Here is a 24,552-nt window from a genome sequence, read left to right as displayed (position 1 = left end):
CGTCATGAACTACTTATAATATTTTAAATGGTTAGAAAATACAAACAAAACTAGTTCCCCATTTTCAGCACTGTTCAGGTGATATGGCTGAGAGGGAAAAAAGATTTTTTTATGAAGCTAGTCACATGGTAAAATGATGTTCTAGAATATGACCATGGAACACTAAACAGTGAGCTAAAAGGTTTACTTTGTGTATAGCTGCAAAACACTGCTGATTGAAATCTCATATTTTATTTAAGTGTAATCAATCAAATGTACAAAATAGTGCAAAATCCGTGATATAAATTTTCACAGTAAAAAAAGAAAGCACAGTGAAAAAAGGATTAGATGTATATAATCCACAAAAAAACGGGATCTGTTTACAGACAAATTATAGAAAATCCACTGGTATTTCACAGAAATTTAAAGTACTTGTAAACAGGTTAAGAGGATTACTGAGGAAGAGAGGCCAGGTGCAGGTTTATCGGGCTCATTTACTGGCACGTGGCGTGCGTAGGTTGCCATACGGGATCCAAATGACTTCTTCTTCCTTTTTACTGTAGAATAATGAAATACGAAAAATGTTACCTTTTTCTTTTCATTCACTATTATTCGAAAACAATTTGCCAAACAAAGAAAATAATACAATATTTGAAAATAACAGCAAGTCAATACAAAATGAACAATTAGTGTTAACTCCTGTTGTAAATAAGAGATGTTGTTCGGTATTTATCAAATTAAGTGCTAGTCACACAATGTGAATAGCGTTTAAAATATCAGGAGCACTTAGTCCTTAGCAAACTCCAAAGGTTGCCCTTCTGAGAGATTATCAATCACATTCACAGCAGTCCTAGGACATTTGATGGTGTTGGTCTGAGGTACACCCATAGAACTGGGTTAATTATTAACAAGAAAAACAAATATCCTTGTTCCCATTTTGCGATAATTACAGTTGTTTTTCCAGGAAACAGCGCAGCATCAAAAATGTATTTAAAACAAATTAAAGAATTCTGTGAATAATAATAATAATAATAATAACAACAATAATAATAATAATAATAATACTTACTCAAGGTGATAAAAACGACCTTTAAAAACTTTTTCTAATGATCAGATGGCCGAAGTTTCTGTAGTTCTGTGCGACGGAGATGCTGCTTGGTTCCGTACGCCCGCAGACACGGTGTGTAGACCTTCCTGCGGAGCCATGGGGAGGGTCACTGGTACTTGCCCCCTGCTACCCCCACCCCGTGTGGGCACTGTTACAGGCCGGTCGCCCCTCCTGTTCCCTCGGAAGGAACGCCTGATGCCGTTGGACAGGCGACTCGACAGTCTGCGCACCAAGGCGTCGATGCCCCTGTCCTTTTTCAGCAAGCCCACGTCGTCCTCCAGATCCTCCGGCGGGACTTCGATGTTGCCCGTGTACCAGAAAACCCACCAGACGAGGCTCAGGAAGATGATGATAGCGCCAGCGTAAATTAGGAAATCGTAGAAGAACAAGTCGGCGAAAACTCCCACCAGAAGGACGATGAGCCCTAACACATCAAAGACCACTGCAAGCCAAAAGGCGCAGGAGCAGCGCCCGAGTCCCCGAATTGCGGTCTCCATGTCGGGGACAGGTGCGACGGATAAAATACGGTCCTCTTTGTCCCCCGGGTAGCGTTAATGACGGCGCTCATTCGCAATGCATGCTCAGACTCATGTTTTTGTAGCCGAACTCCCCAGAAAGGCTGCCTGTCGTTCCAGGTGTGTCGGACCAGGTGTAGGAGCCCAGCGCTACCTGTCCACCGGGAAGGGTGGAGGAAAGGCACCGGGGGCGGGGATGCTCTGGCGTCACCATGTCCCGGTGGAGGCTGGAGCCGAGGCTGCGCCGCTCCGACCTTTGTGCATAAGGACTGATAAGCTTTGTCGGGAAATATCAGACCCACGAGGCATGTTTTTTCTTGTCCCGTAGCGATCACTCCATAATATTTTCATATGTCGACTTAGAATAAAGTTTTTTCTCAATGGTAAGAAATAAGAATAAGAAATACATAAAAACCTACCCAGATCATTTGTTAAATAATTTAACCTAATATCCAATATTTATTATTTTCCGTGACCTGAAATGATGCCCCGTGGCCCCATCCATTGTAAGTTGAAAGGTGGATGAATGAATGGATTGAGAGATACCGTAAGAAAAAAAACCTATCTTTATAACACATCTATACTTAACTGTGTGATATCTGACTACAGAGCTACATTAGGCCTATATCACAACGAATACACTCAACGGCTATAAATTACGTTGTTTCGGAAGCCATAAATCGAATAAAATTTACTCGCATAAGTAAAACTAAACACTGCCTTCGATATGTGCCTGATTACTATAATTTGCAACTTAATTAATCTTCAACTCCGTCCTTCCTGGGAAATAAAGGGTGGGAGGTTCGGAAAATAAAATGCAAGCACCCAAATGAAACGTGCAATCATATGGTAAGCGTGCGAACGGACCTTAAGGTATACCTGCAACTCCTGTGCCCACCCCCCGTCAACGTTTCGCATCTCCCACGTATAAACACCTGCGTTGCATCACTACCGTCTGGCAGTCACTACTTTCTGAAGTTCGGGTGCATGTCGACTTCTCAGCATACGAATAATCGCTGCAGATAACACTGCGCACAGCTGCGGCTTCGCTCTGCGCTGTAGGAGCTCACACGCACGAAAGACTACAGGCAGCAGTACCTATTGTATCCGAATCATTTAAACCGCATTAAACAAACAAACCGGATATTACCGCTTAACGGTGCCCGGTTACTACGCGCCTGTAATGAATTTGGCTGGGACACCGTCCTTGTTTTGGGCTGTTTCATAATATTATACCGATCAAATTTTGTTGCCAACGTTAATTCTCGCTTAATTTTAATTGCACTTTTAACTCACGCTTCTTAGAAGTTTCAACTATACCTAGGCTTAAGAGGTTGAATATTTTTATAGAGATCTGTAACGCAGGCCAAATCTGGAGATAATAGAATTAGGCCTATATTTTTCGTCAGTTTTTATATATTAGTATTGCATATCCATCCATTTTCTGTACGTGCTTGCCATATATATGTTTAAATTCTCGAACAAAGGTATGACACATGTACAAGCAAGCTTGCGGTTCGTCCATTTAATATTTTATTTTCACAGTTGTTAACACGTGATGCTCGCACCCGCTGCACGAACGTCTCTAAAAGAAAACCCAATCTCTGAATAAGCAAAGGGAGCCTCTTACAACCAACATGTCAAACGATTTGGTTTCGATTGGTTCGTCTGAAAGCTGTTTTGTCCCCTAAACCATATTTGTACTCCAAGCAAGCCCAGGTCGGTGTCTGTTAAATGTAACTGCGGCCATTCTGAAGAAGGAAAACGAAGCGGATGTCAGTTAGAGCATCGATGGCAGACTGGGGGGGTTGGGGGGCGGGGATGGGCCGCCCAAACGGGAAACTGAGCTCTCAATATGAGAAAGCTGACACGGGGAGGGGGGGTCTTGTCTGCATTTATTCCTTTAAAAATTAAAAAAAAAAAAAAAATCCAAGTTTACAAGCTGGTCTTCTGCAGGCAGAGAAGGAAGTGGGGGAGCGGCCGCGGACCCCGTCCCCGGCTGGACGGGCCGTGCAAGGACGGACCTCCCAACTTCACTCCCGCTCGGCGACGAGCTTCAGCACCTTGCCGATGGCGATGGTTTTGCCTGTGGTGGGGGGGGGGGGGTCATTAAAGTCATAACCAGCCTCTGATTTTTCTCACTATTCAGCATGAGATCTGTGCCAGTGAAGGAGGGACACTGGATTCCTGGTGTCTACAACAGCCTTCATGACAGCAACCCCATTTATTATAAAAATCGAGAGAGAGAAACCAGATCCTGCAAACGTTTATCTACCCATGATGCAAGATGTCATCCCACCTCCTGAGGGAAGCCACTGCTCAGGGTGCCAATTTAACACGCCAAGACCCCGCGTGCCAAGAGTACTCCCCCTTCCCCCGGCCCACCTTCGTCCCGCAGCGTGAAGCGGCCCATCTGGGGGAAGTCCTTGAAGGTCTCCAGGCAGATGGTCCCCGCAGTGCGCAGGCGGGCGATGCACACTTGGTCCTGCTTGACGAAGCGAGGCCGCGTCTTGCTCTTCTCGCCCGTCTTCTTGTCTACCAGGCAGATTAAGGCCTGGGGGGGGGGCGCAGGCATGCATGCGTTATATTACTGACAGGTAAGCTAAAGTCAGTCAGAACTGCAGCCAGTGAGGACACCCCACACGCTATTCCTCAGGCCACATGCTGCCACTTCCTCGGTCGACCCCCTCTCACCGTGATCTGCACTTCTTCAATGCAGGTATGGATGTGCAGCACTGCGTTGTAACCAGGACAGATGATGGACTTGTGCTCGATAATGACAATCTGCAAAGCAGCAACGCGTGTGGGTTAAAGAGCGGGACCGGCCTGGTAACCCAAGCCCCACCCCCCGGCGAGCCCCGGGTGCGAGGGGTGACACCTGCGCATCGAAGGTGCGTCCCGAGTGGCAGAGGTTCTCGGGCGTGCAGAGGATGAAGCCGGGCAGGATCTCCTCCTCCTCGATGCCCTTCAGCCGCAGTTTGAGGTTTTCCCCGGGACCCGCGTCCTCGGTCTCCACGTCGTCCGAGAGCAGGCTGAGCACCTCCACAGTGTGCTGTCGCCACGGGGAGAGAGGACCATGTCAGGTGGTACCCCCCTCCCAGAGAGGACAGCAGGTGACAGGGAGGCCGCGGGGCGCTGATCAGCCACTTACCCGGTTCGGCATCACCACCAGCTGCTGCGCCTTGCTGATGGAGCCCGACTCGAGCTTCCCCAGAATCACGGTGCCCATGTCCTGCAGGGGGAGTCACGCTGGTTAGGGAGGGGCTCAAAGACGCAGAGAGGCGGGCAGGCAGATCCTAGCAGGCAGGCTGTGAGCACCACTCTGAAGAGCATCACCTACTGGAATATTACTAAAGGACCTGAAGGATTTTTCTGCCAGGGGAGGAGCACTTCCCTCCCCCCACCACCACCACCATTGCCACAGAAACACCACCACCACCGCACCACTGGGGGGAGCTCACGCCCACCTTGTACTTGTCCACAATGGGTAACCGGACGGGGCCATCGCTGGATCTGTTGAAGTTTGGCAGACTGTCCAGATGGGGGATGAAGGGAAGCCCTCTGGTGGGACGAAAAGGGAAAAGGGTTCGATCCTTGTGGGGGGATTTGTTGTCCCGGATACAGCAGTGTGCAGGTAGCAGGTGTGTGGCAGGAACACGCCTCATGAACACCGAAGGCGTGACACACGGTGTAGTTACTCAGATTGCTGCAGCCACAGGCGTTAAATGACATTAAGCCAGTTAAAGCCTGCCGGAGCTTCACTGGTCACAAAGCCACCACATTCAGGCAGAAGCCCAATGTCGTGTGGCCACACAAGCCGCCCTGACACCCAGGGCCACGCCCAGCGAGCCCCACCACCACCAGGAAGGAGCCACCCTCTGACCCGGGGATCCGCCGAGGACTTACGTGTACCAGGAGCAGAGCTCGGCGGGCTCCTTCAGGTTGGCACCCGTCAGCCCGGAGCAGGGCATGAAGTGGATGTCCTTCTTAGGGTTGAAGCCAACCTTCTTCAGAAATGGCACTAGCTTCTCCTTGCACTCCTCGTACCTGGGGGGGGCGGGGGCTGTTACTGACAGATGCTATTCTCTAGCACATACATGGCCAGTAATATAAACTGGAGCCTCTAACCCTGGATGATTATAGCACACCCTTATAATCATAAGCACACAAACTGCGTACCACCCGCCCCAGTCTGATCACCTCTCCAGACTCCAGTTGACCGTGGGATCGTCCATTTTGTTGATGAGCACGATGAGGTGCTTCACGCCAGCAGTCTTGGCCAACATGGCATGCTCCCGCGTCTGGCCACCCTTCTCGAAGCCCGTCTCAAACTCGCCTTTACGGGCCGAGATCACCTGCGGGGAGGAGAGGACAGCAGCTCCAGCTACGTTCCTGCTCCTACAGCCCGTCATCCAAGCACTAACACAACCCAAAGGTATGTTGGCTTAGTTTGATTCTCCCATTCTGCATGTACCCCCCCCCCCCTCACCAGCACGGCCAGGTCGGCTTGCGACGCCCCGCCAATCATGTTGGGTACGAAGCTCTTGTGTCCTGGGGCATCCAGGATGGTGAAGTGCTTCTTCTCAGTCTCGAAGTAGGCCCGGCCGACCTCCACCGTCTTGCCCTTGTCCCGTTCCTCCTGGTTCGTGTCCAAGGCCCAGGAAAGGTACCTGCGCCAGGAGATGAAGGCCATCAGCACTACCTGATCCATAAAGCAGGAGTACTGACAGAACTACGAGCTGTTAAGAATCCTGCTCCAACTGAGGCAAAAATGGGAGTGGCCAGAGTGGGCGTGGCTCACCAAGTCTCTCTGTTCTTCTCCTTGGCCTCTCTCTCGTACTTCTCCAAGGTTCGCTTCTCCACCATGCCTGTTAAATACCTGCGGCGACAAGCGAGAAACGTCACCCCCACACACGGCACGGCACCCCCCTGCTCCAACAGCGAGCCAAGGCAACATAACGGCTGCAAAGCCAGCAGCTTATTATATCAAGCTGATAGGATTTAGACGGTTGGTAGCAAAGGAAGGCATGCAGACAGACAGACTCCCAGAATTTCCTCTGGCCCAACAACACGTGCAAGACGGGCACTCACATGATCTGTCCTCCGATTGTGGACTTGCCAGCATCTGAGGGGGGAGGGAGAGAGGGGGAAGATGGCATCAACATTCTGGCATTTCGTCCATCAAACCTCACGGCCTCGTAAACACTTACCCACGTGTCCAATGAAGACAACGTTGACGTGCTCCTTCTTGGGTGCATCTGGCAGGGCAGGGGTCAGCTTGGGCTTTGGCACCTCCTCCTCTTCTTCCATCAGGGGCTCCTCTTCATCTTCCTCTGCAGATGGACCGCCTGTGCCCCCGTCGCCCACGCCTCCCGGCTCCGCCTCGCTGGGTCCTGCCCCCTTCTGCTCCCACGTCTCCTCTGTGGCCACCCCAGTCTCGCCATTCTCCAGGGGGGCTGGACGCAGACACACCAGGGGAGGTCAGACAGGATCTTTCTGATGACCACATGCATGTGTTCTAGCCCATATTCAGTCCCTAAGCAGCTAGTGTTCCACATCAATGGCTCTGCACAAAATAAGCGCATGCCTGCACACCGCAGCAGGCGACACTGTCCCAGTTCCTGAGCTGCGCCCCAACCTTCAAACATTAGAATCTGGGGATGCGTCGCTGTATCCTTCGTGGAACGACAGCAAGTCTAGCAGTATTTCTTAACCCAGTCCTCAGCGATCCCCAGACACCACACATTTTTGCTTCCTCCCAGTGCCCAACCCACCTGCACTAGGTATTCAGGTGATCTTAACTGACTGGCTCAAGTGCGAAAAATGCGGACTGTCTAGGGATTCCCGATGGGAAATGCTGCTCTAGAGCAACGGAAGGAGGTGCATCGAGAAAATTCAAGGTGCAGATTACAGCTCGTAAGCAGCGGAGATCGTCAGCGGGCGGCTTTACAGCTGAGGGGCTTATAAGTTTCATGTTGACCTCTGAAAGATGAAAATTCAATAGACGGTAACGGCAAACCCTCAGCCTTAAGAAGTGCTCTTGGCATGCTGGATGGCTCACAGATGGCCTGGGAACACGGTGACGTGCGAAGGCCATGAATTTTTGTTGCCACTATCGGAGAGGCATGAATGTCAGACAGTGCCAAGCTCAGCAAAACTCTAAAGGGTACAGTGTCATGGGCAACCAGACCAGAATACAACAGGCACAGGTATGACGCGGGATCCAGAACGTACCAGCGGGTTCTGACGCTTCCGTAGAGTTGACTGTCTCGGGACCTGCAGGGAAGACAAATCAGCTTCAGACCCTCACTGCAGTTTCCAAAGAATACAGGCGCGCCTCACTTAACGACCTACCTGTTTAACGACCGCCTGGACTTATAACCAGCTTTCTGACCAGTCTGTACGGGACTGCTGTACGAGAATTTTGGTTGAGGAAACGGCAACGTAGTGTCTCGGCGTCAAACATCTCATCTCGCATCACCTTCTCAGTCTCAGTCCCAATATTGTTTTTATACATCATTTTTATAATTTATGCTGATCAAACTTTTATGTTCTGTAATATGAGTAAAGCTAAATAAAACAAACTTATCAAGATGGATTTTCCTTTACAGCTTTTCTTTATTCAGAATAATATAAGCAATTGCCTCTCTTTTAAATTTGGCTCGAGCTTCCCCAGAATCACGGCGCCCGTGTCCTGCAGGGGAGTCACGCTGGTTAGGGAGGGGCTCAAAGACGCAGAGAGAGAAATCTGCAAACCTCAGGAATGTATATTAGACCTGATTTCCTCTATTCTTATGCTTGAAGTATTGGTAAGGGGCGGCTCCTATTCGGAGGAATGGAAGGCGGTCGTTAAGCGAGGAGGGCCTGTTCAGCTCAGGATCACAGCTTCAGAAAGCGTCCGCTTGGTCACACAAGCCGAATGACCTTACAGCCATGTTACAATTAGAGCAAAACTCATTAAATCGACATGCTCGAATTATTCAAAGACTTCATATTAAAAACAAGCTTAAATGATCTGTTGACACGTCTCCCATCTCTTAATTTGTGGTTTCTCCAAGTATAAATACTGGCACAGCCGCGGCAAGTCGCCAGGAATAAACACCAAAGAGCTGGGATTTAACCAATAATCCCACAAGTGGGAAGTCTACCCACTGGAGTCAGTCTCTCTGCTTTGACTCTTTTAGAACAATGAGGCAGCTTCAGCTATGAGGATGGAAAGCCAACAAAGAAGAGGCCCAAGATGCACGGACAGAGCAAGGAACACTAATAGAGAAATAGAGATGATCACGGCAGTAAGGTCAAGACCCTCCTTACAGCACATGCGACCCACACGTCGCGAATGCGCCTCAAAGTGATCAGTCACAAAACACGCTGAGGGTGACATCTCCCGATTCCCTCCCTCGTTTAAACCCCAGCGAAATGTCAGCTGCACGGATCATCGGAGGCGAGCACATTACGAAAGCCAGATCAAACAAATGAATGGAAATAGCCACAGATAGCAAACTTCTGTATATTAAGAGGCAGGCTTTGTTTACTCATTCTAAAACCCTTTAACGTCCTAAGCATACTTAATTTTGATAGCAGGAATATGCCGCTCTCTTTTGTTTTCCTTGAAAGCAGTTTTAAGATTTAAAAATATGTATTAGGAAGGAAAAAAAGAGTTGCAAAAAAATGTGTCTTACAAGACAACAGGTTATCTACAATCGGTACTACTAGTAACGCCACTAAACTATAGCGACAGTACAGAAAATCACGCTGTTGATGCCGTTTGTTTATTGCTGGCTAGTCAAACCTTGATCTGAAGCCCAAGTTTTAATAGGCGGCCACGCACTTGCACATCGCTTTGCTAAATAAATGTAAATGCGATGTAAATGAAGTCCTGTCAGCTTAATGAAGGACATGAGTAGCTCAGCCCCGGGGGCAAAAGGTGGAGAGCGCTGAAGCCGCACGAGACCGCGCAAAAGTCAGCCTGCGCTGCCTTTCAGGAGAGCTGATGAAGTGTAACTATACAGGGTGAATAAGTATCACTCTGGTACAGGACAATAAGCAGGAAAACAAAACGGGGGAGGGGTGTCCGCGGACACTACTGTGAGGGGTGGAGAGATTCCGCATTTATGGGCTATTTCAGCAAGCTCGTGCTCAAGAGCATTTTTCTTCCTTCAAACTAATTTACATGCATCTATTTGCACCGTAAACTGTGTTAGACTTCACAGATCCATGACAGTCCCGGATCGCCGGGACAGGTGGCGAACCGAACCATGCAGACACCAGGGAGACGTATGACACGAAGATCAGGCCGATGTGCCGGTCCAAAAAGGCGGGGAGGGACACCATTACACGTTGGGATAACACCCGAGTGGAGATAAGGGCGGCTTCCGCTACTCTGATATGAGCATGGTGCCTCATGACCGGGCCAGCTCCCAGGGAGGAGACGGAGGACGGACGGCAGCTAGCGGGCCGACCGGCCCCGGTACCGGCCTGGGGAAACACTGCAGCCCGAGTCCCGATGCCTATGGTGGTTTTACCGGACTTACACCCGGACCGCTGAAGCTAACACGCTGGGAGAGGGAAAATAAAAAGCGGCGGCCAACTCACCGCGGCGGCCGGGCTCTTCGCTGGGGACCATCTGGCGAGCACCCGGCACGAACTCGGCGGCGTGGACGTTGAGGGCGCCGAGAGCGGCTCGAAGCGGCACGTCGACCGGGGCCTCGCTGTCGTCCTCCTGCTCCCAGGAGTCGGGGGCACTGTCTATGGGTTCCATCGCTGGCTCGCTATTTCACTGCGCACTTCCACAGTTTTATAACCACCCGGCCCGGTGAGCCTTTTTATCTGGGTCGCCTCCTTTTAAAAGCGTTTAAAAGCAGCTCCCTGCTGGCTCCCACACGCGAAAAGCGCCCACCCGTCTTCCAGGTAAAACCGAGCCGGCTTCGCAGGGCGACGCAGCGGAAAGAGGTCCGACTCAGCGCTCAACGCGAGTCCTCGTGTGCGCCGACGGCTCTCCCGACCACAGGAAACGACCTCCGCATTGCATTCTGGGACTTGTTGTTGTCCTGTGGGTTGTAGTTTTTGTCTAGACAGCCATTCGTTACTAAATGATAGATTCACTCTGATTGGACCACATGCGATCTGTCTTAGTAACTCTCGCTCTGATTGTCCCACGCGCGGCACACCAGAGTACCTTTTTCTTTCATTGGCCACAGGAGACAGCTTCTCGTTTGTTTCTCTTTTATTGGCCCACAGATAATACAGGAAACGTGTGACGAAATACGCAGTAAACGCGTTGAGTCAGTGTGGCATATAAAGTAACAGTTAGTAGTTGTTCCGATAAACCTTTGGCAGGTGTTTGCTTTTTGTCGTTTTTATAGCAGGAAATAATGCTAAACGATGGCGCAGCATTCACCAACCTATATTTTATCACTTTAAATAGTCAAGGACCTTTGAAGCTTAATAGTCTTTGAGACTGGAGGGATGCAAACATTTAACCTCGGTGTTTAAAATGATAATATAAACCAATAATGGTATGTCATTGTGTACCATTCTATTATATTTCTGCAGTAAAAAAATGAATGATAAATATTATATGTGTTAACAAGGCATTATGTAAGCAGGGTGGTGTTAAAGTACTACTTAAGTACAATACTTAAATATAATTTTAGTAATAAGAATGACTTGGGGTCAAATTATTTATTAGGCAATTAAAGTTAATGTCAGTGTAGCTAAATATTTATAGCAAAACCATACAAAAGAAAACCCTTTAAAATATAGGTATTTCCTGTTATTCAGCTGTACCAGATTCCCAAGCTGGGATATATTACACCCACTCGATACACAAAGGCACTTGACAAATAAGCACAGAGTGAATACATCAAAATGTGGTTTAATAAAGGCAACAAGAGTGACCGATTCCACTCATTTTCCAAGAACACTGGGGAAAGGGCATGGAGTCTTACATCTTTGTGAAGACATAAAAAACAGCCGATCCCATTTCAGCCTAAGGATGTAACACCGAACTATATTCAAACTGTAAAGTAAAATGGGAAAATAATCATCTTAAATCTTTAGTTTCATAATATATTAGACATTTCGCTCCCAACTACTGATCAAAATTAATTATTGCACCAAAAACCAACAGGACTTGTGAAAAGGAAGACAAAGATCCGTGGGCACTGAAAAGGTTCTTTTAAAATTGCACTTAAATACATTAGTTATGTAACATCTGGACTTGAAGCATGTCGTCGGCAGCTGCTGTGGTGTTGCAAGCCGACATTTCTTTCGGCCATGATACCAAAGTGAGGAACAGTGAATCAACAGTAGGAGAAACAGGTGTCAAGGCTACGAGGCGAGCGTGAGACTTCGCCGGGAGAGACACAGACGGGAGGAAGAAACTGGAGAAGCCCGGGGGGATTCAAACCGCCTCGGCTTTTGTGTGTCAGTCCGTCGTGGAGAAATGAATCTGGGCTACATGACACTTCACATTAGAGCAGGAGAAACATAACTCTGTGGCGAACGGAAAGGACGAAGGAGGCTGTATCAGAAGAATCTCATCTCAGGTTAACACAGAAAGACAAGACTGCATCTCTTTATGTTGGTCAGATGAACTACATCGGTGGGAGGTGGGATATCTCTGAGATACTGATATTACCAAGTAAAGGAACATTTATAACCCTAATGGGTACTACAGTAGGCCCACACAGAGTACAGTATGGTCCATTTTTACAGTTTTGGCACAAAGAAATTTAATCAAAAGAAAAATTAGGGAAATCCTGTTACTCTACTGCCCACTCCAAGCACCCGAAACACGACTGACCAGAGGACACAGAGTAGGAGGGGCACCGGCCCCACTGCCAAACCAATCCTGATGAAAGTACACACAAGACAGCCAAACAAGAGACAAACGACTGTAGGGCCAACAAGAAAAGCTACTCTATTTAAAAACTGAAAATGGCTCCAGGTTATTTTAAATAAACAGAAAGTGTAAACAAACTATTTATTTTGATTAGAAGAAAAAACGATCAGCCCCAGATCATAGTAAATAAAAATCGGAAAGAACAATTAATCTAAAACATTATTAATTCAATATCCAGTTAAATAAAAAGCATTTGAAAAAGTGCAGCAAATTCAATGTTTCTAGATAAAATAAACTTCATTCCCCAGCCTCTTTACCTAGAGAAAATATAAAAACAGAAAGTGATCTAAGAGACCCTGTCATCTAACTACACAGCCAGTGTCTTCAGTGTTGTCTAAGACAGTGTTTCCCAACCCAGTCCTCGGGGAACCCCAGACAGTCCACGTTTTTGCTCCCTCCCAGGTCCCAGCCAATCAGGAACACCGAATACCTGGTACGGCAGAGAGAAAGCAAAAACGTGGACTGTCCGAGGTTCCCCAAGGACTGGGTCGGGAAACACTGGTCTAAGAGACAAGATTATTTCTTCAGAGATAAATATCTACGATTCCTTCAAATGAACTCAGAGAGTGCACATGTTAAAAAGGCTGAAGCAGGTGTAACAGGACAGGTGAAACAGTGTTGATAACAGCTTGTAAATGACATAAAAACTATACCCCTCTCCAGGATACCCATCTCTAGCACCTGTCACAAAATGATCTGCTTTTCCACTACTCATTCAATCACATTTTACTTCTGTATACAATCTTGATTACAAAGTGATTAAGTCAAGGTTAGGAGGGATAAAGGAAAACGCACAGACGTTAATTCCGTCCTTGTTGCTATGCGCCCACATGTTAGCCGTCTTGCTTTCCCCAAACTTGTTAACCGGCTGCTTGAGCTCCAGAGAGCACCCCCCCCCCACCACCACCACCCCACCCCCAGGGTCTCTCAGCAGCTTCCTGGGTGACGGTCCTACACCATGCTCCACAGCCGGTCATCCTATCTGACATAGTGTCCTGCCTCTGGAGCCTGGGTGTCGGCCTCTGTGAGGATAGGTTCCGCCTGCAGGGGGAACCCAGCAGAGCCGTCCTGGGGCCCCCAGCTCTGGGATGTCTCACTGGGACTCAGGAAGCTGGTGCTGTTGGGGGCGTCAAAGCTGCCGTGCCCCCGGCGAAACAGCTTATGCCCTGTGATAAGACAGGGGGTGGGAGGCGTCACTGATATTGATGGCCCAGGCCTGATCCTATCAGTCTTCACTTTCACTATAGTGCAAGTCTTTCTTCTGAGGAAAACATGGGTTGGGAGCTTCAGAGTAGGAGATTCATCGGCTGAAGATCTTTGTATTTATCGAGCCGATTTACCTTTCGGCTTGACAGTGCAAAAGGAGACCACCCAGGCCATGGATCATGTCCTAGTGAGGCTTGTTACCTGGCAACTGCTTGGAGACGGTGGATGTGGGGGTGGCAGGGGGTGTTTCTCCTCCCGTCTGGGTCCTGGTGGAGTACGTGGGTTCTGTGGTGTCCAAGGAACCTTTAGGTGACCAACACAGACAGTTTCAAGGCTCTGGTGTGCGATGGGAATTCTGGGATTGTAGTGTTTCAGGAGGTGTGTCCATACCTAAAGCCAGGTTGAACGTCCTGCCTTTTACAGAACTCTGGGTCGGGGACAACCAGTTCAGCATGGAGCCCACCAGCGGGATCTGCCGCAGCACCCCCTGGTGGTGAAAGAGAGATGTGTTAGGAAAGTGAAGGCGGATGTCGATCAATAGGTAGTCTGGAATCCCAGAGCCCACACAAACCTCCTCCATCAGCTTCTGCTCACTGGCCTTCTGCAGCTGTAGCTCCGCCTCCTGAATGCCCCTGCGCACCACTTCCGTCATGTTCTCCAGTAACTGGGGGTGGGGCCACACCAGGGGCTCAGCTTAAGGTCTTATTAAACAGCCATTACACGTCTGATGTGAGATCATACCAGCCTTGTGCTCTAGGCCTCAGCATGGTGGTCTCACCTTGCCGCTCTCCTCGATGTCCTTCCCCAGTGATGCGATTGTCTTTACCAGTTCTGCCACGTCCAGGTCTTCCGTTGCCATGCCAACAAACACGCAGTTCTTTTCCGGGCCGAACTCCGGGCCTGTCAGGAAAGGGCGTCATCTCCTGGTTATTTAAGTTCTGTTACCAGCAGACACTTCAGGAGGAACCTTACTTAAAACTCCTTGATTAGTCCCTCAGGAGACCTTGTGGACACACCTGTGGAGAAACTGAGGTCCGCATCCAGCTCCTTGAGTTTCCTCAGCAGGTCACTGTTGACCTTCTCCACCTCCTGCTGCCTCCTGCCCGCGTCTGGCTCCTCGCTCTTGGGCAAGTACCTGTGAAGGGCAGTCGTTAATTCTCTTTCATACAAACTGGGTCCTCGCCCCACTCCCATCAGCGCTCTGGGCCCCGACCTCTGACCTGATGGCCCCCAGGCCCGGCCAGCCCAGGTCTTCCACGTAGGCAAGCGTGGCATGCCGGTACACCTCCTCCCTGAACTCCTGCCGGAGGCGCAGTGTTGCGCACAGCAGGGGCACTATTTCTGTCAACCTGGCCACCAGGGTCTCCACGTCGGCCTCCTGCGTGCCCAACACTGACGAGGACACAGCGCATCTGCTCAGGCCACACCCACATAAGCCACGCCTCCCAAGTCAATGGGGCAGGGTCTCGGGGCAAAGTTATGGAGGGGGTGTGCTCAGACGTGTTCAGAGAAGGTTCGGGACCATACCTGCAGCAGTCATCAGTGGGTTAAATCTCACACAGGTGCCCTCGTCCTCCAGGTCCACGACGTCCACGCCGCTGGCAGGCACCAGCTGCACCAACCGCTCACCCAGCTGCCGGGGCGGGACATGGCAGTTACATGTGTGCAAATGCAGTCCTCCGGTAAAAACCCACATGCTGCTTCTGAGAGCTCAGCATTCAGCAGAAGCCCCCCCTGTCGTCCAGGTGCCTTACCCATCTGTTGAGGGAGTCCTGCACCTCCCTTTCCCAGCCAAGGCAGCCCTCCACAGAACCCACACTGGATGCTGGGAAGGTTGGGACACAAGTTATAACCTCGGCTGTGCAACCCGACTCAACCTCAGCTCCTTATTCAAAAGGATAAGGACAAGAAAGCTGCAGACGCACCTGTGCTGCTGTCCTGGGAGAACCTGAACACCACCACCGGCGAATTCAGCTCATCCTCCACCTGACAGACCGAGCAGCAAAAGGGAGACAGGCTCAGGGTCTCACGGGCAAGACTCAACCACCCCCCACCCCCCAGCACGTTCCGACAGCACCGAAAGTGAAGCACAACTTTCATTTAGGGCTGCATGATATCATATTGTGATGTACTCAATATCACACGCCACATGCATGATAATCACTAGGGCTTTAGATGATGGGCAACCATTTGTCCAGATGCCAGCTTCTACGTACTATACAGACGTTTACTTACACCCACAATTCGGTAAGCAGGTTAGTAGTGTGCCTAAAACATTAATGAGAAATGTATCACGACGTCCAAAAGTTAGTAATCTGTATAAATTCAGCGTATCCTTATGCTTCCTAAATTCGGTTAGCAGAGCACATCACGTTACCGTTTCGGTAAATCATGGAAGCGATAAGCACTGAAGCGGCAGTGAAGAAAGGAACAGCTCAACAGCCACGACATCTTTTAAAGGAGAAGATATTGTGGTTAAACTAGGTAAAATGACGTCAGTTGCGTGGCCATACTTTTGGCAGTTTAAAGTCCCACGCCTTTATTACCCATAAGGGTGACAAATTTATACGACCGACTAAAATGTAAAGTCTAATCTGCACCAAACCGGTGTAAATAAACGTCCGTATAGTACGGAAATACCAGCATCCGGACAAATGTTTCACCTGCCATGTAAAGTCTTGGTGATTACTGCGCATATGCCCATGTAATCGAGAGTATGTCGCAATGTGGTATCGCATGGCCCTACTGTCATCCATGCAAAATGAAGGCACCAGGGCAAGATTACACCCAAGCAACAGAGGTGGTGTTTTGGGTGCATGATGATGCCATTAACGGTTTATGATATGAACGGCTCGGCTTGCTTTGGCTGACGCCAGTCTTCAGCTGGTGATGCTCTCTCTCTCTCTCAGCCCAGATGTATGACGTCATACCCACATCTCACAAAATACTGTCTTCACAGTGACATCCCATGGGCCAAATTACTGAGCGGATTGCACCAATTTTTGTGCGTAAATTTTTGAAAAACGTGTTCCATGTGATTGCGTTGTTCAAAAACAATGTAGAAATTTATCCCCCCCCCCCCCACCCAAAAAAAAAAAAATAAAAAATAAAGAAATAAACCTGACGGATGTCTGATAAACAGGCTACCTGGTGTTTTAGCTCAAGCCAAGAAGTCACCGTGTGACAGTCCTCTGGTGATATGAGACCACCGAATGCATGGTGCGTTCATGCAGAGCAAACCCTCGTCTGATCCATGCAGGGCAGCGGGGTCGTGACCCCTGCCGGTCCCACACGCAGGGAACGAGGAGAGGGTGCGGCTACACGGGAAAGGCCTCTACGGATTCACGCATGTGCCCTTTGGTTTTCACCATTACACCGCCCCTGCGCTTCAAATCCGTATCTCATTGTGGAGCACAGAGTATTCTGGAAAATCAGCTTACCTGCCATGCTGATTTTTAAGTTACTATTCACTGAATAATGCGCTTAAGACATCAATGTCTCTTTCAGCCTAAACCAGTATTATCTTAGGAATGCTGACCGACCACTTTTAAGTGATATAGCTGGTTTTGCTACAACATTTTTTTAAAAATTTTTTAAATCTGAATCCAAAAGGCACAAAATGATAATTGCATACTTAGCACAATGAGTCTTAATCGCTGTGCCTGCTTGAGCCCGAGTTCGAGCAGGATCTGAGACTGTGCTTGCCCCAGGAGCGTGAGTAAGCATGATGGCGAGGATGGGGGGGCAGGAGGGCATGAGCAGGCACAGGGCGGGGCCCACCTACAATGGACAGTACGAGGGAACCCAGGACGTCTTGTAGAGAGCCCCCGGAGATGGGAGGCACCCGGAAGCGAGACGTCATGCCCTGAAATCAAGCGTAGCTGAGCTCACCAGGGCCGCCAGGCACGAGGTCATGTGCACTGCCCTCTCCGCCTCATGGCCCTTCACTGAGTTTACCCGAATCCGCGAGGTCGTCTTTAGACAAGGCGGGAACTCAAACGGGCCCGTTTCAAAAAGCAAACTCGCGACACGTACACGGGGAAGCTGGAGCGTCGGCCATGTGAAACCGACGCGGTGGAGGTGTGCATTGTCACGGACCAACAGCAGCAGCATTTCAGTCAGTCACGCAGCCTCAGGTAGGAGGCGTGGCCGACGAGGCAGCGATTCTGTACTAAATGCAGCCAGGGGATTAGCTGCTTAAATACGACACCAGAGATCTGACAGGTGCCAGCAGAGGATCAGGCTAACTCACAAAGTAAAAAAAAAAAACAAAAAAAAAAACAGGTAGCCGCATACCGATGTCTTGATGGAAGCCTGCTTCTTCAGATGGTCCAGGAGCTGCTGGCTCTACAGAAACAGGAAATGATTTTTTTTCCCCACTCTCACTCATGCTGTTATTGTGAGGTGCCTGGTGGTGGCGCTAACAGCCTCGAGGTTACTGCTTACCAGCTGTGAGGCATGTCTGATCCTCTCCACGATCCCATCATGCCCCAGGTACTGCAGGGACAGCCAGAGGGGGAGGGCTCGGAGCTTTTCCACCGGCTGGCTGGAGGTCAGGCCCGCTGCTAGAGACTGTGGGGCGACCAGCCAGGATGATGTCATCAGTGGTGTTATGGAAGGTGACAGTCATCAAAGTAATGTACAGTTAAATCGGTGGTGCCTGAAATGGGCCTGACTGACCAGGGCAGGATCTTCGTGCCTGTACAGTGTGACGGCCGGAACCGCGGGGAGGCCTAACCATGGCCCCAGGGTCAGGGTCATGCTGTCAGCTTTAGTGGCTGCCTAGAAAGGAATGGATGATGTCCAGGTACACATAAACAGCATGGAATACCAGAGAATATTCCAAGGGGTGGAATTCCAGGGAATATTCTGAGGGGCGGAATTCCCAAAAGCCCCAACTCCAGGCGGACATACCATCACTGAAGACGTGACGCAACCGAGTGCGAGGGTCGCCAGGTTGACTCTGGAGGTGGAGAAGGAGATGCAACATCAGGGTGGAGCTGGCGGGGATCTGACTTGAGATTTTAATTGGGAAAACAAGTGGCCGGCAGCAAGTACACACCCCTCCACGTGAAGCCAGATGTCGTACTGAACGCACAGCTCCTTCAGGCGGCTCAGCTTGTCTGTGTGCCCTGCGCCAGGTGATCCTACCAAGGTGAGAACGTGTACTCAACCCCATGCAGAACACCCTAACCTCAAATCATTCTATGAGAAGCTAACAAAGAATCTATGAGGCGCTTCCATACTAACCGGCGTTGGCTATCAGCACTAAGGGGAGTCTTCCGGAGTCCATGTCATCCTTGATCAGCCTGTCCAGCAAGGCAACATCCTGCAGAGGCAAACAGGACGACCAGCAAATCAGGTCCAGAATGAGGTTTCGTCCAAAGAAAGGACTCAAGGCCTTTGGAGAAGAGCCATATTTACCATTTGGTGCTGAGATCCAAACATGGTGTTACAGGGCACAGTGCACAGGCAGGAGAGTGGTAAACCCAGCTGTGGAAAGAGACAGTCAGACACGACAAGCTGCACTCCAACATCTGGACATTTTCGAGTGAATAACATAGTGAAGCATTAGACCACAATCAGACGATTGTGTTCTGTTAGGGCCTTTAAAACCCCAAATCTAGCCTCTTTGTATGATCATCACACCTGGCTGCAGAGGTACTGTCCCAGCCCTGTCCTGCAGGCGGCGCTCTGGTATACGACAGGCTGTCGGGAGCCGAGCACGGTGAAGCCCTCAGTGGCGAAGTCGTCATAGCGCGAGTGGATGACGAGCCGGCAGACCTTGAGGAGACCCTCACGGTCGTCCTCATGGTAATACGCTGATCCGTTCTCATATCTGCCAGAGTAGCAACGAAATCAGCTAGACAGCACTCCTGAAACATCACTGTACTTTACCCTGAAATCAGGGAAGATAAACAGCCACTCCCAAGGGGCACCCAGGGCTGGGGGCGGATGGGGAGTGGTCGTACCTGAAGAGCCGGCATAGCCAGAGCGTGGTGTCCGACAGGATGCGGGTGGTCAGCTTGCGCAACCGCTCCCTGTCCAGCACGGAGATGTAGGCAGCCAGGCTGTGGCCCAACAGGGCCATGTGACCCTGCTCACCCACATTCTGCATCCTGCTGGAAAGACACACCGGTATCACTATGACTTATGGCAACCCTAGAGACCGCCACACCGTAACATACGACAACCTTGGAGGCCACTATAACGTAACCCACAGCAACCCTGGTGACCACCATCACCGTAACCCAAGGTAACCCCGACGACTGCCATCACCATAACTCATAGCAACTTCGGAGCCCCCTACAACGAAACCCACGCCATTCCTGGTGACTGGCATCACTATAAACCATGACAATCATGAAGACCGCCATACTGTGACTCACAGCAAATCCAGTGACTGGCATGCTAGGCCCATGAGATACAGGTGGTCATTGCTGATGCTAGCAGACTTCTTAGTCTTCATCACGACAGATTAAATAAGGGGGGGGGGGGGACCTCTTACCGGTGCTCCCATCTGCCATCCTCATCATCCCCATGCATGAGGTTCTGGACCAGCTGCAGAATGCTCGCCACATCCTGGCCACTGGGGGGGCACAAACACACACACCATGCCAGCTGCTGTTACGTGCTCCCAGAGGGAGGAGCTAAGCCACACCGCACATCACAGTGGATATTTTGGTTAGAACCATGTCACCTGGAGATTACCCTGCTGGTAGGATTCATACTGCAGATTGGCTAAATGTTGATACACCAAAAGCCAAAAACCGCAGTTAAACCACAGTAAGTCTCCATAAGCGCTCGATTGCCCCCTACCCTCCTTGCAGGGGCCCCGGGATGTCCTTCCGGCTGTACTTCCTCTTCTCTCTGTCGTCTGCCACCTCCCTAGAGAAACAAGGAGAGAAAGGCGTGGAACCTTCCGCAGCAGGTCAAGCGGGGCCTCCTGAAGAGGCCTGTGCATGGGCTCCACCTTGCCGTCGCCAAAATCTTACTGATGTCCACCCCCCCACCCCCCAGCCCAGCTACTTCAGAGGAACAAAACTGACCGCCGAGGCCAGAGGTTCACGGAGCGGGAAAACGCAAACCAACAAACCTCTGGCCATCCTCCAGAATCTGTATGGCCTTGTTCAGGTTCTCGCCCATTTCAGCAAGCATGGGGTCCACCAGCGCCTGAAGAGGAGAGAGTGGGACTGCGTCAGCCTCCATCGGCACGGAGCCACGGAGGCCGTCAGGAGGCTCGTTAGCATGAATAACAGGAAGATACTATTTATCATGTTTATGGGGGACAGTAAGACATAACATCTCAGATTCACAAAGAAACAGCTAATTCAGCTCCCTCTCCATACTTACTAAGCTTGCAGTTATAAATCCAATTACAACTGATCACTGCGAATTCCAGTAATAACTGGAATTATCCAGATACCCTGAGTTTCAAAAAAGTGCTAATTAAGGAAACTTTAAGTGAAAATGAGTTACAGTTGTATATTGCCTATTTCTAGGTACTATGTGGCAATTTGTAATAGTATTCTGCCAGGAGAATACTATGCGATTGACACAGATCCTATCACGAGTGAAAGTATCTCGTCCTAAGTACAGTTTACGACTTCACTCTGCAGCCATGTGCAGATCTGCGCAGCCATGTGCAGATCTGCGCGGCCAGCACCATCAGCCATTGACTATGGTCATTGCATTCACTTTCTGCGTGTATCTGTGAAAACCTCAAAAGAGACAGAATACGCTGTATATACAGTGATGTCACCACTGAGCTCTTGAGCAAGGCCATTAATGCCAGGTGCTCAGAGGACGCTGTATTCTCTAATTTTCTTGTGTGCATTGCGTTGGACAAAACAATCTGGTAAATAAATGTAAATGATGCATGGTTACCAGTCTGCAACTGGAAGCTTTATTATTCAAGCCATTAAATATTTCATCATCAGACTCACATTTAAAATATGCTTTTTTTAAGTTTTGCTAATTATTTTTTAACTCTAACTTTAAATTTAAATCTAAAACCGTCATGTCTAAGAGAATGTATATTCCCAGTTCTACAGAGCCCTATCACCTATTTTGAAAGACATACAAGCACCTAGGGCACCAGCTACCTCCCCCATCCCTTCGGGATTACATCCTCTCCAGAAGGGAGCAACCATGACTAATGAAAACAACTACGTGGAAAAAAAATGTCCTGAATGAGATCCTGTGAATGTCCTCTTTGCCCATCTGTCCGTCTGTTCGCAGGAGCACGATGTTTGTAGCTTGCCTGGCGCAAAATCCATTGAGCTGTGTCACTGTCCCCTTGAGAGTGACAGTTTCACCTGTGCAACTGCCAGTCCATCAAGCGACACCAGGAAAACGCGCACAGGTTAATGATTCAACACGTAAAGGAGAGCGGCTAGGAAGTACCGAGCCCCCGTTCAAGATCCGGGTTTGACACATATAAACTCGCAATTTATATCCCCTGTCGCGTCGTCTTTTCCCCGTCGCGTACAAGAGGAAGGGTAACATAACACTACAGCGGGCTGACACGACATTTACTGGGAGCGGGTTTATTTATGCACTTTGGCTCTTGCTAGCTAGCGCATTAGCGGCGTGCCGAATCACCGCAGTACCAGCCCGCGGCTACCTGTTCTATCGGCGCCTCCATGACTCCGGCGGTCCGGTCCAGGCGTGAGCTCCGGTTCGGGCCGGAAAGCGAACGCTGAGGATGCCCACGCCGCCTGCTTGACAGCCAAACCGGGCAGCGTCTCCAACAGTTCCTGACACTCCAGATCCCTGTGGCCGCCGCACTTCCGGGATACCCCCCTCCCCTCGTGTTCCACGCTGGCAGAGGCCACGTCACGTGACGTCACGATCCCGCCCCCTCCGGCGACCCGTTCTTTTTGCTCGACTCAGCCTCCGCTTTTATAACATGCAGGTAGAAAGTTGACGGATGGAGAGCGAGAGTTAAATGCCGCAAATCATCCATCCATCCATCCACTTTCCAAACCGCTCATCCTATTGGGTCGCGGGGGGGTGCCGCAAATCAGTAACACTTAATTTCATATATTAGTCCCACCATTTTCCATATTCGCGTGCGCCCAATAATCCACGCAGACGGTATGAGATGTAACTTCATACGGCGAGTATAGTTAACATCTTAAGCCGTCTGCTTAATTACTGTACTACACCTATACTGAAAATTTCGACATGACTGCATCAAAAGTAAATGCCTTATCCTGTCCTGTCCTTGTTCACTTTAGTGAACAGTCGATTAACATCCTGTGAGGAGATCGGATGTTCTGGATGGATTATGAATGAATGAATGAATTTTATCAAATGCAGTAAGATATTCTCAGATCACGTGCCATTCATTATTAAATCGATGTACACAGAATCATTAATTTGTGAAATTACTTATTATTATTTATCCCAATGCTACTATGTTATTTTTATTCTTAATTTTTACCTTAATTTTATTAATTGAATTAATGTTCAATGAATTAATGATTTGATCTCTATCTTATTATTGCTGCTACACTGTACCTGAATACCTCATTTCATTCCCTTCATGCACAACATGTTTTGGAATGACAATAAACAATCCATTATCCTTAAAACCAAATTCCCATAATTAGAAGCAATCCAACATTTTCCTGCACATACCTATAAGCTTGCTAAAAGTCTGCAGCTGCTACTATTAAAGTCAGGTTTTAGGTTTTATTTTCATTTATGTTTAAGGGAACACTGTGAAATTCTTGTGCCAGTTTCAAGGAAGGTTTTACAAGTGCATGTCTAGGTGACCTCTTAATCACGGCAGATTAGCCTACTTTGAAAACGTGGCAAATGAATTTATTTCAGATCATGTGTGCTTATTAATTTGTAAGAAACTTTAAAACAGAACATTAACATACAAATGTGACCTGTAGACTAAAACTGCAGTGGAAAGTGCTGCTTATTTATTGTTAAAGGTTTAGGCTGAACTAATGTACTGGCCCTTTGCACAGGTAAAACAGCTAAGAATATGCCCCAGCATTATAGCATAAGTACCTATGTGTCCTGGCTGTATGTGTATACAATGTAATGCTCTGCTGTCTGCACCATGACCCTGACCCTGTTACGGCAGGGAATGGTGCAGGGAAAATCAAAAACAAGGATACAAAGCAAAAACAGAGATAAACAATACGGAACGCCACTGATTAAATAAAACAGATGAGGCAAACCTCAAACCCATGACTGGAAGAGTATCAGCTTCCCAGCCACTCACTCAACCCATAAAGCTATATAGCATCATAGAGTGCAAGGAAACACATTAGGGACTTAGGGCTACAAGATAGAGGGAACAGGATGGCCAGCGACACCTGCTGGCCAAATGGGGCCAAAACAAATGTGACAGGACCAGACTGGCACCGAGCCTGATAGACCCTAACTGTAGCCCTAAGCGTTTCTTCTCCTGCTAGTTCCTGAACTTTGTCCTCATTCGCTTATACCTGCGTACCCCCTTCATGGGCTGCCGTGCCTTCCTCTTGCCACATCACGTTGGCTCTGGTCTAGATATTCAGCCCCAGGAAGGAGCCCCCGACCCTGGACTCCAAACAGGACAACTAACCCCATGGGGGGCCTGGACTCAGCCCCCGCAATTCATGCTTTCGGCCGCTCCTGTACGCACTGCGTTTGTCCCCATCAATACTTGCTAGTCCGTCCTGCATGCCAGTGTGCTCAAATGCTCAGGTGTGTCCTTGGGGGTGGAGCTGTTTCACCTCCCCAGGTACCCAGGTCCCATACAAAAAGCTTGACTCATTACTTGCAGATTTTGTTCATCCGAGCGGACAAACAATTGCCATTAATCTAAATCACTT

At 49.2% G+C, this 24,552-nt stretch overlaps 3 protein-coding genes across 4 annotated transcripts; all 3 read right to left on the bottom strand.

Moving 5' to 3' along the window:
• Positions 1-215: 215 nt before the first annotated feature.
• Positions 216-1,853, bottom strand: si:dkeyp-72e1.6 (transmembrane protein 238-like). Its single transcript, XM_048990360.1, has 2 exons — positions 1,049-1,853; positions 216-536 (listed from the first exon to the last, which is right to left on the bottom strand). Exon 1 carries the CDS (start codon positions 1,582-1,584, stop codon positions 1,090-1,092), a length of 495 nt encoding a protein of 164 aa, XP_048846317.1. The 5' UTR covers positions 1,585-1,853; the 3' UTR covers positions 216-536; positions 1,049-1,089.
• Positions 1,854-3,112: 1,259 nt separating this feature from the next.
• Positions 3,113-10,631, bottom strand: LOC125717438 (eukaryotic peptide chain release factor GTP-binding subunit ERF3A-like). Its single transcript, XM_048990357.1, has 14 exons — positions 10,198-10,631; positions 7,837-7,878; positions 6,813-7,058; positions 6,694-6,727; positions 6,404-6,481; positions 6,092-6,272; positions 5,803-5,957; positions 5,509-5,649; positions 5,070-5,163; positions 4,754-4,834; positions 4,481-4,654; positions 4,297-4,386; positions 3,988-4,156; positions 3,113-3,688 (listed from the first exon to the last, which is right to left on the bottom strand). The coding sequence occupies exons 1-14, from the start codon at positions 10,361-10,363 to the stop codon at positions 3,636-3,638; spliced, it is 1,704 nt and encodes a 567-aa protein (XP_048846314.1). The 5' UTR covers positions 10,364-10,631; the 3' UTR covers positions 3,113-3,635.
• Positions 10,632-11,463: 832 nt separating this feature from the next.
• pdxdc1 (pyridoxal-dependent decarboxylase domain containing 1) lies at positions 11,464-22,535 on the bottom strand. 2 transcript variants are annotated; one of them, XM_048990353.1, is made up of 23 exons: positions 22,341-22,535; positions 20,811-20,887; positions 20,534-20,602; positions 20,223-20,303; positions 19,687-19,833; positions 19,364-19,553; positions 19,139-19,207; positions 18,965-19,043; positions 18,777-18,861; positions 18,629-18,677; positions 18,395-18,496; positions 18,161-18,286; positions 18,011-18,061; positions 15,640-15,700; positions 15,469-15,539; positions 15,242-15,347; positions 14,935-15,106; positions 14,731-14,849; positions 14,493-14,614; positions 14,286-14,378; positions 14,105-14,201; positions 13,916-14,017; positions 11,464-13,674 (listed from the first exon to the last, which is right to left on the bottom strand). In XM_048990353.1, the coding sequence occupies exons 1-23, from the start codon at positions 22,359-22,361 to the stop codon at positions 13,487-13,489; spliced, it is 2,277 nt and encodes a 758-aa protein (XP_048846310.1). In that variant the 5' UTR covers positions 22,362-22,535; the 3' UTR covers positions 11,464-13,486. The 2 variants fall into 2 exon arrangements, with proteins under 2 accessions (XP_048846310.1, XP_048846309.1); XM_048990352.1 differs by having other exon boundaries at positions 19,687-19,836; positions 22,341-22,534.
• Between the last annotated feature and the right edge of the window lie 2,017 nt (positions 22,536-24,552).

The sequence above is a fragment of the Brienomyrus brachyistius genome, chromosome 22 (genome assembly GCF_023856365.1).
Source record: "Brienomyrus brachyistius isolate T26 chromosome 22, BBRACH_0.4, whole genome shotgun sequence".
Lineage (NCBI taxonomy): Eukaryota > Metazoa > Chordata > Actinopteri > Osteoglossiformes > Mormyridae > Brienomyrus > Brienomyrus brachyistius.
The sequence above is the reverse complement of the archived record's forward strand: the minus strand, read 5'-3'. Positions and strand labels throughout refer to the sequence as shown.

What these genes read in the sequence shown, in the direction of transcription:
- si:dkeyp-72e1.6 (XM_048990360.1), bottom strand. Translation starts at nt 1,584, where the DNA reads ATGGAGACCGCAATTCGGGGACTCGGGCGCTGCTCCTGCGCCTTTTGG.
- LOC125717438 (XM_048990357.1), bottom strand. Translation starts at nt 10,363, where the DNA reads ATGGAACCCATAGACAGTGCCCCCGACTCCTGGGAGCAGGAGGACGAC. An exon ending in ACAATCGGAGGACAGATCAT is followed by an intron (nt 6,482 to 6,693) that starts GTGAGTGCCCGT and finishes TTGTCGCCGCAG; the next exon opens with GTATTTAACAGGCATGGTGG. An exon ending in GAGCTCTGCTCCTGGTACAC is followed by an intron (nt 5,164 to 5,508) that starts GTAAGTCCTCGG and finishes TCGTCCCACCAG; the next exon opens with AGGGCTTCCCTTCATCCCCC.
- pdxdc1 (XM_048990352.1), bottom strand. Translation starts at nt 22,361, where the DNA reads ATGGAGGCGCCGATAGAACAG. An exon ending in CCGGGGCCCCTGCAAGGAGG is followed by an intron (nt 20,304 to 20,533) that starts GTAGGGGGCAAT and finishes GTGCCCCCCCAG; the next exon opens with TGGCCAGGATGTGGCGAGCA. An exon ending in AGGCTTCCATCAAGACATCG is followed by an intron (nt 15,701 to 18,010) that starts GTATGCGGCTAC and finishes TCGGTCTGTCAG; the next exon opens with GTGGAGGATGAGCTGAATTC.